The sequence below is a fragment of the Phaethon aethereus genome (genome assembly GCF_964289735.1).
Source record: "Phaethon aethereus genome assembly, chromosome: 8".
Classification (NCBI taxonomy): domain Eukaryota; kingdom Metazoa; phylum Chordata; class Aves; order Phaethontiformes; family Phaethontidae; genus Phaethon; species Phaethon aethereus.
The window spans coordinates 19,275,400-19,290,488 of NC_138584.1; the positions used below are offsets into that span (position 1 = coordinate 19,275,400).

At 42.9% G+C, this 15,089-nt stretch overlaps 1 protein-coding gene across 1 annotated transcript in view; it reads left to right on the top strand.

Moving 5' to 3' along the window:
• Positions 1 to 9,377, top strand: part of DDAH1 (dimethylarginine dimethylaminohydrolase 1) — a gene marked incomplete at its 3' end in the record, with an annotated part of 57,815 nt that extends 48,438 nt beyond the window's left edge. Inside the window, exons 5-6 of the mRNA XM_082002706.1 lie at positions 8,704 to 8,847; positions 9,261 to 9,377. Of these exons, the coding sequence (XP_081858832.1) occupies positions 8,704 to 8,847; positions 9,261 to 9,377 (261 nt within the window). The remainder of the gene's footprint in view (positions 1 to 8,703; positions 8,848 to 9,260) is intronic.
• Positions 9,378 to 15,089: the final 5,712 nt, after the last annotated feature.

Sequence of the window (15,089 nt, forward strand, 5' to 3'; positions counted from 1 at the left end):
CTGGGACAGCAGATGAGCAGGAACTGTCCCGGGATGTAACGCAGTTCAGGTTCCAGCAGCATAAAGCAAACGCTAGGCAAGATGACAATGGGAATCATGACGCAGCATCTGTTACACACTCCTTTCTGTACTCTCTTGCTCTATACTAAATCCTGAAAAGCCACCTTTGTGTCTGTTGGCTGTTTGTGTTGGTTGCTACAGAGCAGAAATCTCCTCTGCTTTCTATGATGAATGAAGGCTTGGACATCGACAGATGAATGAGGGACACAGGCTTGGTTTAAGCAGCTTTGTCTACAGTCAAGCTATTCTCTGTCACCCTTTGGGTAACTCAGTATCAGTCACAAAGGATCTGAGGGTTACAAGTGTTGTTCCCAGCTTTGGCAATCTCAACTATTTCCATGCAAGCAGTACATGTATCTGTAGCAAGTGCCTGCTAATGAAGGTGTTCTTTCACCCGTTGGGAAATGAGGGTTGTCCTTTGGGTAGGCTCTGATGTCGGGCACTCTCCAAAGGAGTAACCCCAGGGTCTCACCACAGGACTGGTAGAGAAAGCCTCCGGCTGACCCCCCTGCTCCAGAGTAATGCCGGGTGCCTGGTGGTTGCTGATGGATCTCGGAAGGGAGCGGAGGACTTGGAAGGTGGGAAACCCATCATGGTGCCTAGGAGTGAGGGCTGCAATGCGGATAGCACTCATCCCACCATATAGAATCACAGGATTATAGAATAGTTTGAGCTGGAAGGGACCTTTAAAGGTCATGTAGTCCAGCCCCCCTGTAATGAGCAGGGACCTCTTCAATTAGGATGGGGCTCTGAGCAGCCTAATCAACCTGACCTTGAATATTTCCAGGGATGGGGCATCTACCATCTCTCTGGGCAACCTGTGCCAGTGTTTCACCATCCTTGTGAAAACTTTTTTCCCCTATATCTAGTCTAAATCTACTCTCTTTTAGTTTAAAACTGTTACTCCTTGTCCTATCGCAACAGACCTTGCTATAAAGTCCGTCCCCATCTTTCTTATAAGCCTCCTCTAAGTACTAGAAGGCTGCTGTAAGGTCCCCCCGGAGCCTCCTCTTCTCCAGGCTGAACAACCCCAGCTTTCAGTCTTTCTTATGGCCTGAGCTTCATCCCTGTGGCTACTGTATCTGGAATATTGCCTCCAAGATCTGGGATGATGGAGGACTTCCTGGTTTCACGTGAAACATCTGGGATTTCACCTGGTGGTTTCAGAGGAATGGATGCCAATTACAGAGGCAGTGTGGCCGTGGCAGATGTCAGGGCTGAGTGGCATTGCCACAAGGAGTGCAAGGCAGAGCAGGTAGTGTGGCTGAGCTTGTAAGCCCTCACGTCCCACGGACAGACCTGCCCTAGCAGAACCTGGAGCGATGGTGACATCTGCACTTCTGAGCTCATCCTTGGTATCCTGGGCTCCGACCTCATTAATAGGTGGGATTTAATTATGGTCAGGAGTGTATCGGAATATGTGTAGTAGTGTAATACCAGGGCTTCAGCAAATACCTTTCTTTTTTTACCCCACTTCCGATAAAAGGTTGGACATGATTGCTCTGCCTTGTTCTTGACTCTCCCATTCGATGTCTTCTGTTGGGAGTGGAGCTGCTCATTCATCCCTTCAATTATTCCCTGAAGCATGCTATTGCAAATGCAGCCCCATACACTGTTTTGACAGAGGTCAAGGGAGGCTTAATGAAACCACATCTTAAGGATAAAGTAGAAAGGACTCTCTTCCGGGCAGCTAGGCCCTTGGTCTGTATCCAAAGCCATGATTAGAGCAGTGCTTTTAAAGACTTGGGTGCAAGGAGTTGTCTAGCATTGGCAGTTGCCCCCATTCCTGTGATTAAAGGTCTTTTGTTCTTAGATTCTGTCTTGTATAACTGAAGTCCCTGCTGTGTGCCAGGTTTAAAAAGACGAGTACTGTTTCCCTGTGTAAGAGAACCTCTTGCCTGCATAAAAGCTAAGGGTTTCCCAGCTCTGCCACAGAAGCATCTCCAGAACAGGCACCTAAGGGAAAACTTCATCTATCTGATGTTCTTAGAAAGCAGCCCGTACCCCTGGGCAGCAGGAAACAGCTCATCTAAATCCGCTCTTCCTATTGTCTGTATAGTGTCTGTCTTTTCTAGTAATGCACAAGTTTATCTCTTCTTCCTTAAAAATTCATCATTTGTGCCTCTGCTTATTCCCTGCATGAAGTCATAATCCTCTATTTACGATATCACAGTGGGTTGCTGTGGAAATGATTACTAATATTAATAACCCAAAGAGGATGACATCAGGTAGGGAATTAGTAGAAAGTGCAGATGAATGCTGACTTTTCTGTAATGCAGCAACAAAGAAAGGTTAGTGAAATGCAGAGAACAATTGACAACTTGCCCCTAAAAATAAAAATTAAAAAATGAGACTTTGCTCTCAACCTTATAGATGGGAAAATTAGTCCATTTATAAAATTCTGTGCTTCCCTTTAGCTCATGTTTGCTTCCTCTGGGTCAGATCCTATGAGATATTGCGTACTTTCAGCTCCTGATTTTCCATTACTTTATGAATTATGGATGTACAGCATCTCAGAGAACAGAGGTCTTAGCCGAGTACCAGATGACCTGCTACTTTAAAAAGGCAATTAGTTTTGGGTTTTTTTTTTAATTAAAGTTAGATGTGCTAATAAACATACCGTGCTTAACTGAGTGTCAGTGCTGTTCAGTTTTCATATATGGAGAAGAATCTAGTCTTTTGGAAGATACAGATTTAAAAGTATGTGTTTATAGAATCGAGACTGCTATATTAGTCAATTTATATCCATTTTTTTGAAAAGAACGACGGAAGTATCCCTTTCAATACATATTTGCCATCACCAGTAAGGCTGTCAGCCGCAGGAGCTGGGTCAGAGGCTGACCGAGAAGATATCGTTTACTTGCGTAAATGGAGACTCATGTTTCTGTTCCTTTACTTCTATTTGTCTATTCTCTCCCTGGGTTCCTGTTCCAAAACACAGGATGTTTGCCCTCTCGCCTTCTTCAAGAACAAACGTAAGCCTCTTCCTTTTCCCCTCCTCAGGTCGTGGTTTCCCTTTGCAGCAGTCCTTGGGCAGAGCTGGCAGGCAGGTGACAATGTGGCTGTGACACAAGGTGGTTCAGAGGGGCAGAGCAGCACAGGCGTGCGTGTGAACGGCAGAAGGTACCCATCACGTCTGCAGTGACGCAAAACGTGTCCTGTGCCAGGAAAAGCCGAGGAGTGGAGTGGGAGAGGTTGCTTATAGAACTCTGCCTTCTGGAAAACATGACTGAGAGGGTGCAGCAGGGAGGAAAAGCCCAAAGCCCAGCTGCTGAGAGCATGGGTGGTAGGTAGAAATTAAAGTAATGCTCTGGCTGGGCTGTGTGTGGACTAAGAAATTTTGCGTTTTGACCATGGCGGACTGGGGCATTGCTGGTGTGTTTGCATCCATAGGGTCTTGTCTATCCTATCCTATATCTCTAGCAGACTTTTCAATACCTGACAAGAAACCTTAGATCATTCTACTGTGATTTATGCTGCTCAAAGTGGCTGCCTTGTCCACTTCCTGCTGAGTCTACCCTGCTGTTGTCTCTCCTGCCTGTCGGGGGTGACACTCCTGATATATCTCAACATTTAAGCAAGATCAATGGCTTTTCCAGCTCTGCTCTTCTGTCCCTTCTGGTCAGTCTGGCCGACGGCTTATGGTCACTCTTGGCACTGCTGCATTTCAGGGAAACTCTGAGAAGCTGAGTAGTGTGGTTTGTATGGCAGGCTGAGTCCTGGCACCCAGGTGTGTAGCACTGTGGCATATCTCTCCAGCCCCACTCTGTCCTGGATCTTCCTGTGTTGAATGCTAACGCTGTTACTTTCTCTCTTTGGTGCTGACTGTTTCTCCAATACGAAGAAGTGAGGAAGGAACTTAATAGACAGAGACAGGGCCATAAAACAATGAATGACATTCGGTGTAGATTAGTGTAAAGTGATGTGCAGCAGTGACAGGGAGAATGGCAATGTGAACATCACATACGAAGTAATGTGCTCTGACTGATCATTACCACAGAAATAAGATCCTGGGATTGTTGAAATTGCCAGCTCAGCAGAAAACCAAATGGAGAGCATCATTATGCCACTGATTAAAGCTGTGGTGCATCTGCATGTCGGCTGTTGCGTGTACTTTTTGCATGCATGATCCCGTCATTCCAAAAAGGATAGAGCAGAACTGGAAAGATTGAGAAAAGTGCAATAAGGATGGACAGATACCTGGAACAGCTTGCCCAAGGAGATGAACTGAGCAAGCTATGACTATAACCTGAAAAAGAGATGTCTAAGATGGGATGATAGATGCCTGTAAAATCAGGAATGATGTGGAAAAGGTGACACATCAAGGGATGTTTTCCCAAGGAAAAGGGATCAATTGTTCATTGTCTCTTCCAGTGCAAGAACCAGGGGAGCTCTAAAGGCAAGGGGCACGAAAGGGAAAGAAATGCTTCCTCCTATAGTATGTGTCTTAACTCTGAAGCTACCTTGCTACAGGTTCAGAAGCCAACTGGATTGACTCCTGGGGCAGTGCTGTAGGTGGTATCACTCTGTGTGACAATTGATGAGTTGAGTTCCTGGGAACCCCACACCAAATCTTGGTAGCCTCCAGTCCCTGTCTTAAGATCCAGAAGTGGGATATTGTCATCTCTGACATGGGGCTGGGGCCCAACATCGTGTAGCACTAAAAAAGCTCTTCTAAGTTCTGCAAGCATTAAAAAATGGCAGGTTTGGTAATCAGCAGTATTTTCCAGGTTGCAAGTAATAATTTACCTTTCTCAGTCCTCCCTTCAGATGGCAATGTACTGGCCAGATGCCTGTCCTCATCTTTTGCCTTAAATGTGTAAGGGCATAAGGCTGCCATTGTTCTCAGAGAAGTGGTCCTTCCTCCAAGCAGAAGAGAAGCACTTTGTCCTCCAAACTCCCAGCCAACCTGGGAAGATCTGACTGCATATTCCTGAGTTATTCTTCTCATCAGTGTTAATGGCCCTGCACCACAAAAGACTTACTTTTCATCATTGCAGGCAAAGTCTTGATGTAGTTTAATCTTCTTCTCCCAACTTTCAATCTCTTGGATTAAAATCTTCCAATTTGCTCTGTACTCCAGGGCAAATGTTAATCGTCATTGTAAAACAGGCCAAACTTTAATGAGCTTGGAAAGAAAAAAAGAGATGGGATGGAAAAAGTATCTTAAATAGTTTTAAGTAAATAGTTTTCTTTTAATAATAGTGAGACTTGAAGGATTTAGGACAGGGTAGCTGAAATCTGGTGAGGTGAAGGGTTACATGCATTGGACTTGGGCTTAGGTTTGGTTTTTCTTCTAGTTGGGGGCTAGATGAGAAGGGGCTAATCAAAACAAAAATCAGACCCTGAAAATCTGTGTTTCTGCTTCTCTGCCAACATGACACAGGCATTTTTAAGTGCAGTGTTCATTGCCTTGTTAGCAAGAGAAACATTCAGTGCATGTTTGGTTTTGCTTGTGGGGTGTTGGAGATAAAAAGGTGCATTGCAGGTGTGGTGGGTCTGGTCGCTGTCTGTCCCGTTGCAATCTGGATGTGAGTTGGTCCCAGATGCCAGCAGGGCTCAGACAGGGGCCTTCCTTATGGAGGGGGAAGATCTGTAACTGAGCTTGGCCTGGTTTAGAAGCACATGTGGTCATCTTAACTCTGTCAGTGATAATAGACCCTAAACACGTGCACATTTTTCCTTCATGCATAATGCGGCTTCATATTTAGGATTATTTAGCTTATCCATTACCTCAGTTGTCTGAGGACACACTGTAAAAAACTATAGAAAAGGCATTTTAGGCTATGTGAATGACTTCAATATAAGGAAAGCATGACTAAGGGCTGAGAGAATGTGCAATGAAAATTACCCTCTTCAGGCTGAAGAAAATTCCCAGAAAAACTAGGCATGTGGGAAATGCCTGGCTCTTAACATAGCTGGTCATACAATGTTTGTGGGCAGCAAGCCAGCTCTCCACAAGCTCATTGTACAAGTGCTATAGTCTTTGTAAACTTGTCATTTCCAAAAAAGCCCCATATTTTTGGGGTGTGTCTGATAGAAAACACAATCAAAGATAAAGCAAGATAAAACCTTGCTTTTATCGCTTTCTCTGCCATAGAGTCCTATCTGGCCAGGCACATGTGCTCAATGACTTTACATAACAGAAATATGGAAAATGCCATGGGTCTTTAAAATTACCTGATTGCATCATATTGGTGCATTTGTGCTGCATCCAGAGCTTCCCTATGGGGCAGGTTTTGGGGGGTGTTACTGCCTGGGCACTCTTTCAAGAAAGTGGTTTTTGAAATTTTACTTCGACTTGCAGGCATAGGTGTAACAGCGATGAAAGCTTGCAAATACGATTTCCTTCTTGTCTTAAGAGCCGAGGGAGGGAGTAATCTTGTCAAACCTCCAGTTACTAGTAAGCAGTTTCTTGTGGTGGTGATTGAGCTAGCTGAGATCCCGTCACAGCTGTGTGCTCAAACTCCTGTGCTGCTTCATCTCACTTCCCTGCTCATTTTTTCTCGTTTGTTTCTGAATTAATTCAGCCACCACTTCTGTGCTTTTTCACCTGGAAAACAATCCTCCTAACGTGCCCTTGCCATCACCTCCCAGGCTTCCCGAAGCTGGTTCGTGCCTCGTGCCGGCACAGCTAGAGCCCTGCCGCTTGTTCTTCACTTCTGCTCGCTGCTGCTGCTGTTCTCACGTCAGCATTTTGCATCTGCGAATGAATGGGAGATGTGTCCGTACCCTTCTGCTTAAGAATTCATTCGTAATTTCGTATGGAAGTGTTTCACAGTGATTCACAACGTATTTCTGATGAATGAGCTGTTCCTCCAGAAAACCTACAATGTCGGGATTCAGTTTCCAACAAGGACTGAAGGAGGCACAACTGGGAGCTGAGCAAAATCCAGGCGTGGTGGCTTTTCGTCTACTGATACGTGTATTTCAGTGCAGATTTAATAAATGTTTCCTTAATCCAGACTTAAAAAGATTATGTAGGGAAGAAAAGAGAAGCTGCAGGTAGAGGATGAGTCTGCTGTCTCTGATTGCCGGGGAGAAGAGTTTCACTGGGTGCAAGCATGTCACCTGCTGCTAGGTGTCCGCAAGATAAAGGAAAGCGTCATAAAATACATCTTGGCAACATAACAAACAAAATTATAAATAGGAAAGTCAACCAGGGTAAGCACAGTAATAAAAATACATCTGGTGAAGTAAAGGTGCAAGAATTTTTCCCCAGAAAAACACATTAACCTTTTATGGAGGTAGATGTGATCTTGGGAACTCCTCTGAGTTTCATAACTTCAGAAGAAACAAGAAATGACAGTCTGATAACACTTCCTCAAGAATGCATGGCATTCTTCGTTGTGAGTCTCGTGTTCTCCACAGGATGTGGATGAGTCAGGATACAACATGAAAAATGTATCCAGACCTATAAGGGAATTACTGTAGGTGTGTGCAAGCATGAAGTTGCTTTGTTGCTTCCCGATACATTGTAGATCCTCCTTATAATTCAGTTCTATATAGTGTTTCTATGAATGAGAAGTAGTACAAATGAATGACCTTGTAAATAATTCAATTATAAACTTAACTGTGCCTCAAATCAAAGTCTGCTCTCTGCTATGCAATGCAGATCTGTGGGGTTTCCCTGAGAAGGGAATTTAGTCAAAAAAATTTGTTAACAGAATATCAGTTTATTAAGATAATATTAGTGTGAGTATTTTTAAGCTGGAAAAAAAAGCCTTTTCTTCCTGTTTGCATTGTTGCAATCCATGTGAGAACGGGGAACTAGAAAAGAAACTGAAACTCTTGCATTTTCTTAGGCTTTCAGTAGGACCAAAGTCTTTGACTGACCTTTGTTCCCTTCGACATTATTCTCAGTCTCTATCGGGGTGAAGCCGATGTAAAGCTGGAACGGTACAATGGGGCGTCAGGCGTGGTGTCTCCAGGCTTTTCCCATCTTTATTAAAAAGTTGAGTCTGATCCAAAACATGGGATCTCAGGCTTCTTGTGTGCTGGGAGTCTCTGTCTCTGAAATTCCAGCCAGTATCCAAATTTGTTTATGAGCCCTATATTTATAAATGAAACCTCTGAAACCCACCAGCTCTACTGTTCTGAGCAGGTTATTGTGTTATCCCCTGGGGAACGAGGATTAGCGCAGACATGCCTTCTCGATCCCCGGCACAGGTGCTTAGTGAAAGAGTAACTGCTTGGAAAGCAGAAAGGAGGTCCTTGAAAAGAATTAGGATTGGGCTGATATCCAAACTGGGAATGGTTCCTGTCCTGTTGGTGTTAATTCATGGTCATTTATAAATATTGAATGATGGCTGCTTTCTTTGAAGGTGCTGAACACCTACAGTTTCCATCAATGCAAACGGGAGTTTTGCATACTCAATGCACATTTCTTAAGCATTGTCCATGAGGTCTGGTCCTTACCAAGTGCACTGGTTAATCCTGCCGCTTGCAGGAACTATTTTACAGAGGTTTTCAGTTAGGGTTGGTAGATTCTTCTTTGAAGGGCAGAGATTTGCTGCATAGCAAAATGGCTCTTGGCTGACTTGGCAATTGTAATTAGCTACTTTTTGAAGCCTCTGTTCTCCCATTTGTTTGGGGCTGCTAATGTGTTTGGTCTAAATAGCTGTGCTTTGTGTCTCCTGGCAGACCATGCAACAGATGAGCGACCACCGCTATGACAAGCTGACGGTGCCTGATGATGCTGCAGCGAACTGCATCTACTTAAACATTCCCAGCAAAGGCCATGTCTTGCTGCACCGAGCCCCTGAGGAGTACCCGGAGAGCGCGAAGGTGAGAGCCGTGCTGAGGGTGGCTGGGAGACCCCCAGTGTCCCAGCCTTGCTGGGAAGTCGGTGGGAATTGAAATTGGGTGCTTTCCAGAATGACCTGTTGTATCCTGTCATGGAATTATCAGATGGTGAAAGGTGGGAGGCCTGGGCTCCATTCTCATCTCCACTACTGTTTTAATTACTTTGTCTCTTCTGCCCCTGGTGCTGTGTCTGCATAATTGGAAACAGCAACAGTTCCCCTCACTGCAGTATTGATGTGCATGAATCCCATAGCCAGAAGGCCATGTATACTGTAAATGTTTTTGTTGCTGAGCACGTGCTGAAATCCACACCTGTTTCTTCTGTAAATACTTAGAGAAAAAGGAAAACAGGTGTAAAATGTAATGATTTCTGTTCCATTTTCTTTCCTAAACAGGTTTTTGAAAAACTGAAGGACCACATGCTGATCCCAATAGCCAACACAGAACTGGAGAAAGTAGACGGGGCACTCACCTGTTGCTCTGTGCTTATTAACAAAACTTCAGAATTATGAGTTTACAGAGTCCCTCCCTTGTAACTGGCAATAATGTTACACAAAAGGTAGACAAATCTGTATCCACACTTTTATTGTTTTTATTGACAATCTACTGTACCACTGTGCTACTAACCCTTGTTTACAAATTTTTTGCTTTGTGTATTTTTATGTCCTTGCAAATGGTATTTAAGGTGGATGTATGGTTTGTTGGGGGCACATAACTCTGAAGTATGTTAGTCCCATGGGCTAGCAGAAGACAATTATAATGGCTAACCTCTAGCTTTAGTGATTTAACATATCTTTGTGAAAATTTTATGAAAGCCAACTAATTCTCAACATTTCAAGTACCTCTGTCTTTACACTGTTCTCTTCTCCTGTCTTTTTTCTCTTGCTTCCTTGCTCTGCATCTTTTTTCCTTCCTCAGTCCTCTTTACTTTCAGTGATGCAAGGTATTGGGGGGACTTTACTCTTTACTTGGTATCTTGTGTGGTAGAGAAGCTTTCCGTACACTAGCTGGAAGAGTGGGCAGTGGACCGTGCTCAAAGTCTCAGATGTATCACGTTGCTGCTGCTGGGCAGAGTTGTGGCTGAAATTGGTTTCAGGTGCCAGGTAGCGACTTCAGAAAAAGCTTCCTCCGACAGGAGCGTTCAGGGGTGATGTCTGCCTCAGAAGCTCAAATGACAGAAAAAGAGATAGCAGGGCACACACAAAAGGTACATCTTGCAAGTTCAGGTCCCAGTTTGCTGCTTAATGCTGTGACTTTCAATTTGGTGAGAATGGAAGAGGAGTTTTTAAAAAGACCAGATCCCAGGGAGCACCCAGACCACAAAAATGAAAGACTGAGATGCTTTTGGAAAAGTTAAACCTACATAAGTAATCTAAAATATGGGGTTTTCTAATTTTCTTTGTTTACTACTTTATTTCTATCTCTCCTTTCTGTTTTCTCCTCTTTTGGAGTCCACTTTCTAGCAAAATTCAAAAGCAAAGGGTGATAGAAGGAGTTAAAGGACAGCTATTCCTGGATTATGCTCATGAATAAGGGAAGCTATTTTTTCCTGAAAGATTGGCATTTGTACTTTATCTGTCCTTGGGCAGTTTTCCTTGGAACAATAGCCATCTTATTTTTTTTGATTGCATGAATATGTACTGTGGTATTCAGTTAAAACAAATATAATTTTTGTAGCAAATTCCACAACATGTTTACCCACTGAGTCATACTTTTTTTTACCACAGTAAAGTGAAGCATACCCCATTGTATTCACATGCTTCTTGTTAAACCACTTGTAAACTAAGGATGGAGAAATTCCCAAACAGAGACAGTAGTGGGAACTCTCTAGAGACTCATGAATAGTCTGAACATGTTATCAGCTTCCTAGGCATCTCCTCCCCCTTTCCTGAACCATCTTGCTAAGGTACAGTAGGAAGTGAGTAGAGGGGGCCAAGGCAATGTGGTCTGCAGGAAAGCAACAGTATTAACCGAGCGCACACCTGGATATCCTGTGGAAACCTGCATGCTTTTTTGTGCAGTCATAAGGGAGGAAACATGAGTATTCATATCTGTAGGGACTCCTCAGCGTATCTCTCACTTCAGCTCAGCGGCTAATGAGGAGGAAACCTCCTGGCAGCTACCAGAATACATCTGGTGCTTTGTGAGCACACTGTATGTTGTGATGACACAAGGTACCATGAGGGGGAGAGCAATGACGAGCGAATACAATATATGTGGAAAGAGAGCATGTCCCAAAGGAAGTCTCTAGCCAGCCAAAGCAAGTGCTGTTTTTGTGGCTGAGTGCTGTCCCAAAGGGTTCTCCTAATGTTTCCCCTTAGTCTCCTCCATTCCCATGTGTCGCAGCCCAAAAGGAGTCATTTAGGACGACCTCCTTCCCCGTGAGACCAATGACCAAGTTCGTGATCCCCCTGGACTGAATTAAGGTGAAACGACACCAGTCAACCAATTTAACAATTTATGTAACCTCATGCCTTGCATTTTGTATTATTAAATTACTCAATGGCAACTACTCTAAGTAAGTAATTCAACTAAACAAACAAGTCCCCTACAGTACATCTTTTACACTTTGACAAAGAGAGGAGAGAGAGAAAGACAGCAAAGAAGATACCACCACCTGTGGATCCAGCGGTGTCCCATTGGTCCTCTTGATGCTCCTTGGTGGTGGGGGTCCCCCTTTTTGCTTCTGATGGTGTCCTTTTTATACAGTCTGAGTCCCACAATCTCTGTCTGCATGCATATGCAACAGGCTGGTTCAATCAGGGAATGGCACCTCTTCAGGCCTTGGTGTCTCTTCCCAGGCATTGCGCAGGCTGATTCAATCAGGCAATGGCACCTTGTGGTGTTGCCTCCCGGTATTCAACCAGGCAAAGGCACCTTATCTCAGTCTTTTCTGGGGTCCACCCCATATTGAGGCATGTTCAAGCTTTTGTACCAAGAAAAAGGTGTGAGTTCCTCGGAACTGTGAAATGTTTAAGACAGAAACTGCATATTGGTCTGCCACACCATGTGCCATCATTTAAGCTGACCCAGGTGATCAGACTCTAAGGATGTAAACATTGCAGTGGGGAATCTCTCTTCCTACCTTCCCTTAGTGCTTTTTAAATATCTGATAAAACATCTTGCATTTTAAAATAACCTGACATTAAACAAAGATTTTGTGCCAAAAGTAACCTGTAGTATTTAACTGTGACCTTCAAGAGGCAAGCTATACTCTTAAAAACCTATGCAGCTGTGAGAGCTGTCAGACAAAGCCAGAACAAAATCCCCCTGATCTGTCTGTGCACCTCCTGGGGCCTGGCCCCCATCCATGTCCTTCAGTTCCTCTTCCCTCTTGCTAAGGAGCCAGAGCATCCAGCTACACTGGGGACAGTCTTAGGCTGTGGGATTTCTATTCAATTTATTTCTTAAATGTCCTGTTGGGGTTTTTTTTCCCCCACCATCTCTCACCTTTCTCCTGTCTCTCCTCAGACTCTCATTTCTAGTTTATGACATGATGAACAATTTTCTTTTTTAACCCCGAGTGATTTTGCCTTCTGTTCTGTCAGTTCTCCTACTTCAGTCATCTTTTTTCCACGCTCCTCCCTCTTTGCTGTTCACTCCAAAGTATCCCAACCCATGGTGGACTATTGTAAACTCAGTCCTTCCTTGAGTAGGTGCCAGGACAGAGGAGAAACTGAGGCGTCCACTTTGTCATTGAGTGACTTCTTTTGAGCTGCGAAGATGACTGTCAACAGGAGCTATAGCTTCAGGGAGTGTCAAGGGTGGCTCCTCTTCTTTAGGTTTACTCCAGAAGAGAGAAACATTGGTGGTGGACACTGTTGATATCTTGCGTCCCTGAAAGCAATAGAATAGGTGACAATGAATTTCCCTAGCTGCCCAAGGGAGGGAGAGGGGAAGTTGGGATCTGGGAGCTGAGAAACATCTCCATTGACTGAGAGGTTGGTCTTTCACCTATTGCCATTTACATTTCCTTGCCTTTGGGGCTGCATTTTGATATACAGAAAGAGCAAGGGAGTGGCTGAGGGATGTGAATTCCCTCAGTTGATGATTTCAAATTTGTATTCAAACTGTCTTAACTCCAGGCACAGAATTTAGGTGCTCTAAGTCACACCTGCTTTCTCTGTTGGTCTCAGTAGGTGTCATAGCCTCCTAACACACATGCTCTAAATTACATCTTAGCCTGATGCCAAAACTTACTGAAGCTGCTTAGTGGGATTGCCCTCACCTCTCTGCTTTTAGCGTTATTCTTTATTTTGGCATTATAAAGCAAAAACATTAAAAGCACTTTAATTTGTGCATTTTTCAGTAAGGTACTAAGAACTAAAATCATGCCAAATGCATTTTGTTCTTGCTGTTTGCTGTTTTTTCTGTTGCCCAAATGAAGAATTCAGTTGTGAGGACATTTCTGCTGTGATACATATGCATCTAATGGGCATCCTGCACATCTTGTCATCAGGACATTTCTCAGATGCCTGATAGAAATCATCATCCTTGATTAATATAAATAATAAAATAAAATCCCAAACCAAAAAAGGAGATGAGACACTGAACACTAATAGGCGCCCACATAAAACACTTGATAACAACTGTCAGGCTATATGACATAGAGGCCAGTGCAGAAGGTCTTGTGGCTAATAGCTCAGCAGTGGGGCTTGAATTACTCATCAAAGGTGTTTTTTTTCCCCTTTGAGCAATCACTTTAGCTCAGTTCAAATAAAGGAGCTACAATGTGCATTATAGACCTTTCACAGATGTTATCTTTACTGTGAGTTTAGGAAGAGCTGTGATATGTGGGTTTCTTTCTTCACCAGAATGTGAATACAGTGTCTCTCTCTGCAATGAAAATGTGAATGCATACTGTACCTTATAAGATAAACTTGAATTCTTCTATTTCTGCATTTTTGTCTTTTCCATGCTAATATACTCCTTTTCAGTCTTAAATAGATGCCACTGTATGAAGCTATGCTCTGGGTTTTTTGGGTGATTTCCATGTGATAGGTACAGAGCTCATAGGCCATGTCCAGTTTTAAAAACAAAAAGTCAGTGCACAGAATGCTGTTTGTTTGCAGCAGATTGGGGATGAAATATGGAAAAAAATGAGCTTTTGATTTCATTCAGCTTCTTATGCATTTTATCAATGAAGTCAGCCAAATTACTTTGATAGAAAACATCAACATTCACGTGGAACCATTTGGGAAAAATAATTTACTATTTAAGATTCTCTCTTTTTGCTTTTATCAATAAGGAAGCTGAAAAGGTAAGACTGCTTAAAGAATGGTATTTATTAAGTGATTGTAAACAAAGTATCATTGGACCTCACATGTATTTTCAGAAAAGTTTTAACTGGACGTATGATGTAACTTGTATAGAGTTGCATGTGAATCGTGTTAGTCACTGTTTTACATTGTATTGTTCTGCAATATGACTACTGAACACAGAAGTGTTACATTTCATTAAACTTAAAATCTTGTTGCAGTATATAGTTCCCCACTTTTTGTGCCAAAAACAATACATTCCATAATCTGTTCTAATAGAGGTTTGCACTTTGATTTTTTTTCTTTGACTCTTGCAGTTTCAATACTATATATCCCCATCACGAAGGAATAAAGTGTCAGTTGTATTGTGCACTGTGTAGTTTTTGCCTCTTGTTTTGAAACTGAAAGCATATGCATCTAATTTAATACTGTTTCATGCCATTTTTTTATTTGGAAGCTTGTTACATGCCTAGAAATAAAGCCAATTATAGACACTAGTGCTAAAACCTTTGAGCCTGTTAGAAGAAATCTTGATTCTTTAAAAACAAATCACTGTTTCAGATTTTGATTTAGATTTTAGACTCTACATTTAAGAATAATGTCTAGAGGGGGGATATTGCCTGTGTGTTCCAGATGCAACTGGTTATGACTAAATTTTATTCTTGTCCAAGATAACTAAACAGATGTTACTGTAGTATAGTATTTTCTCTGTAGTTCCAGTATTTACTGTAAGTTACAAAAGGTAAAACTAGAAAGGTTTAGTGGCATGACCATTACGGTTAAACTATTTATGTAGCTCTCGTGTCTTTTCTCCCCCAGGTTGTCGAGAGGTGACTACATTTCAGACATTGCTTTGTGGTAACATGACAGACAGTCGCATGTTTTATATCTAAATACTACTTGTTGTGTGCTACAAATAGTGCATGTGCGGCTAATCTCTGCTTGTACCCTCCTGCTCTAATATCG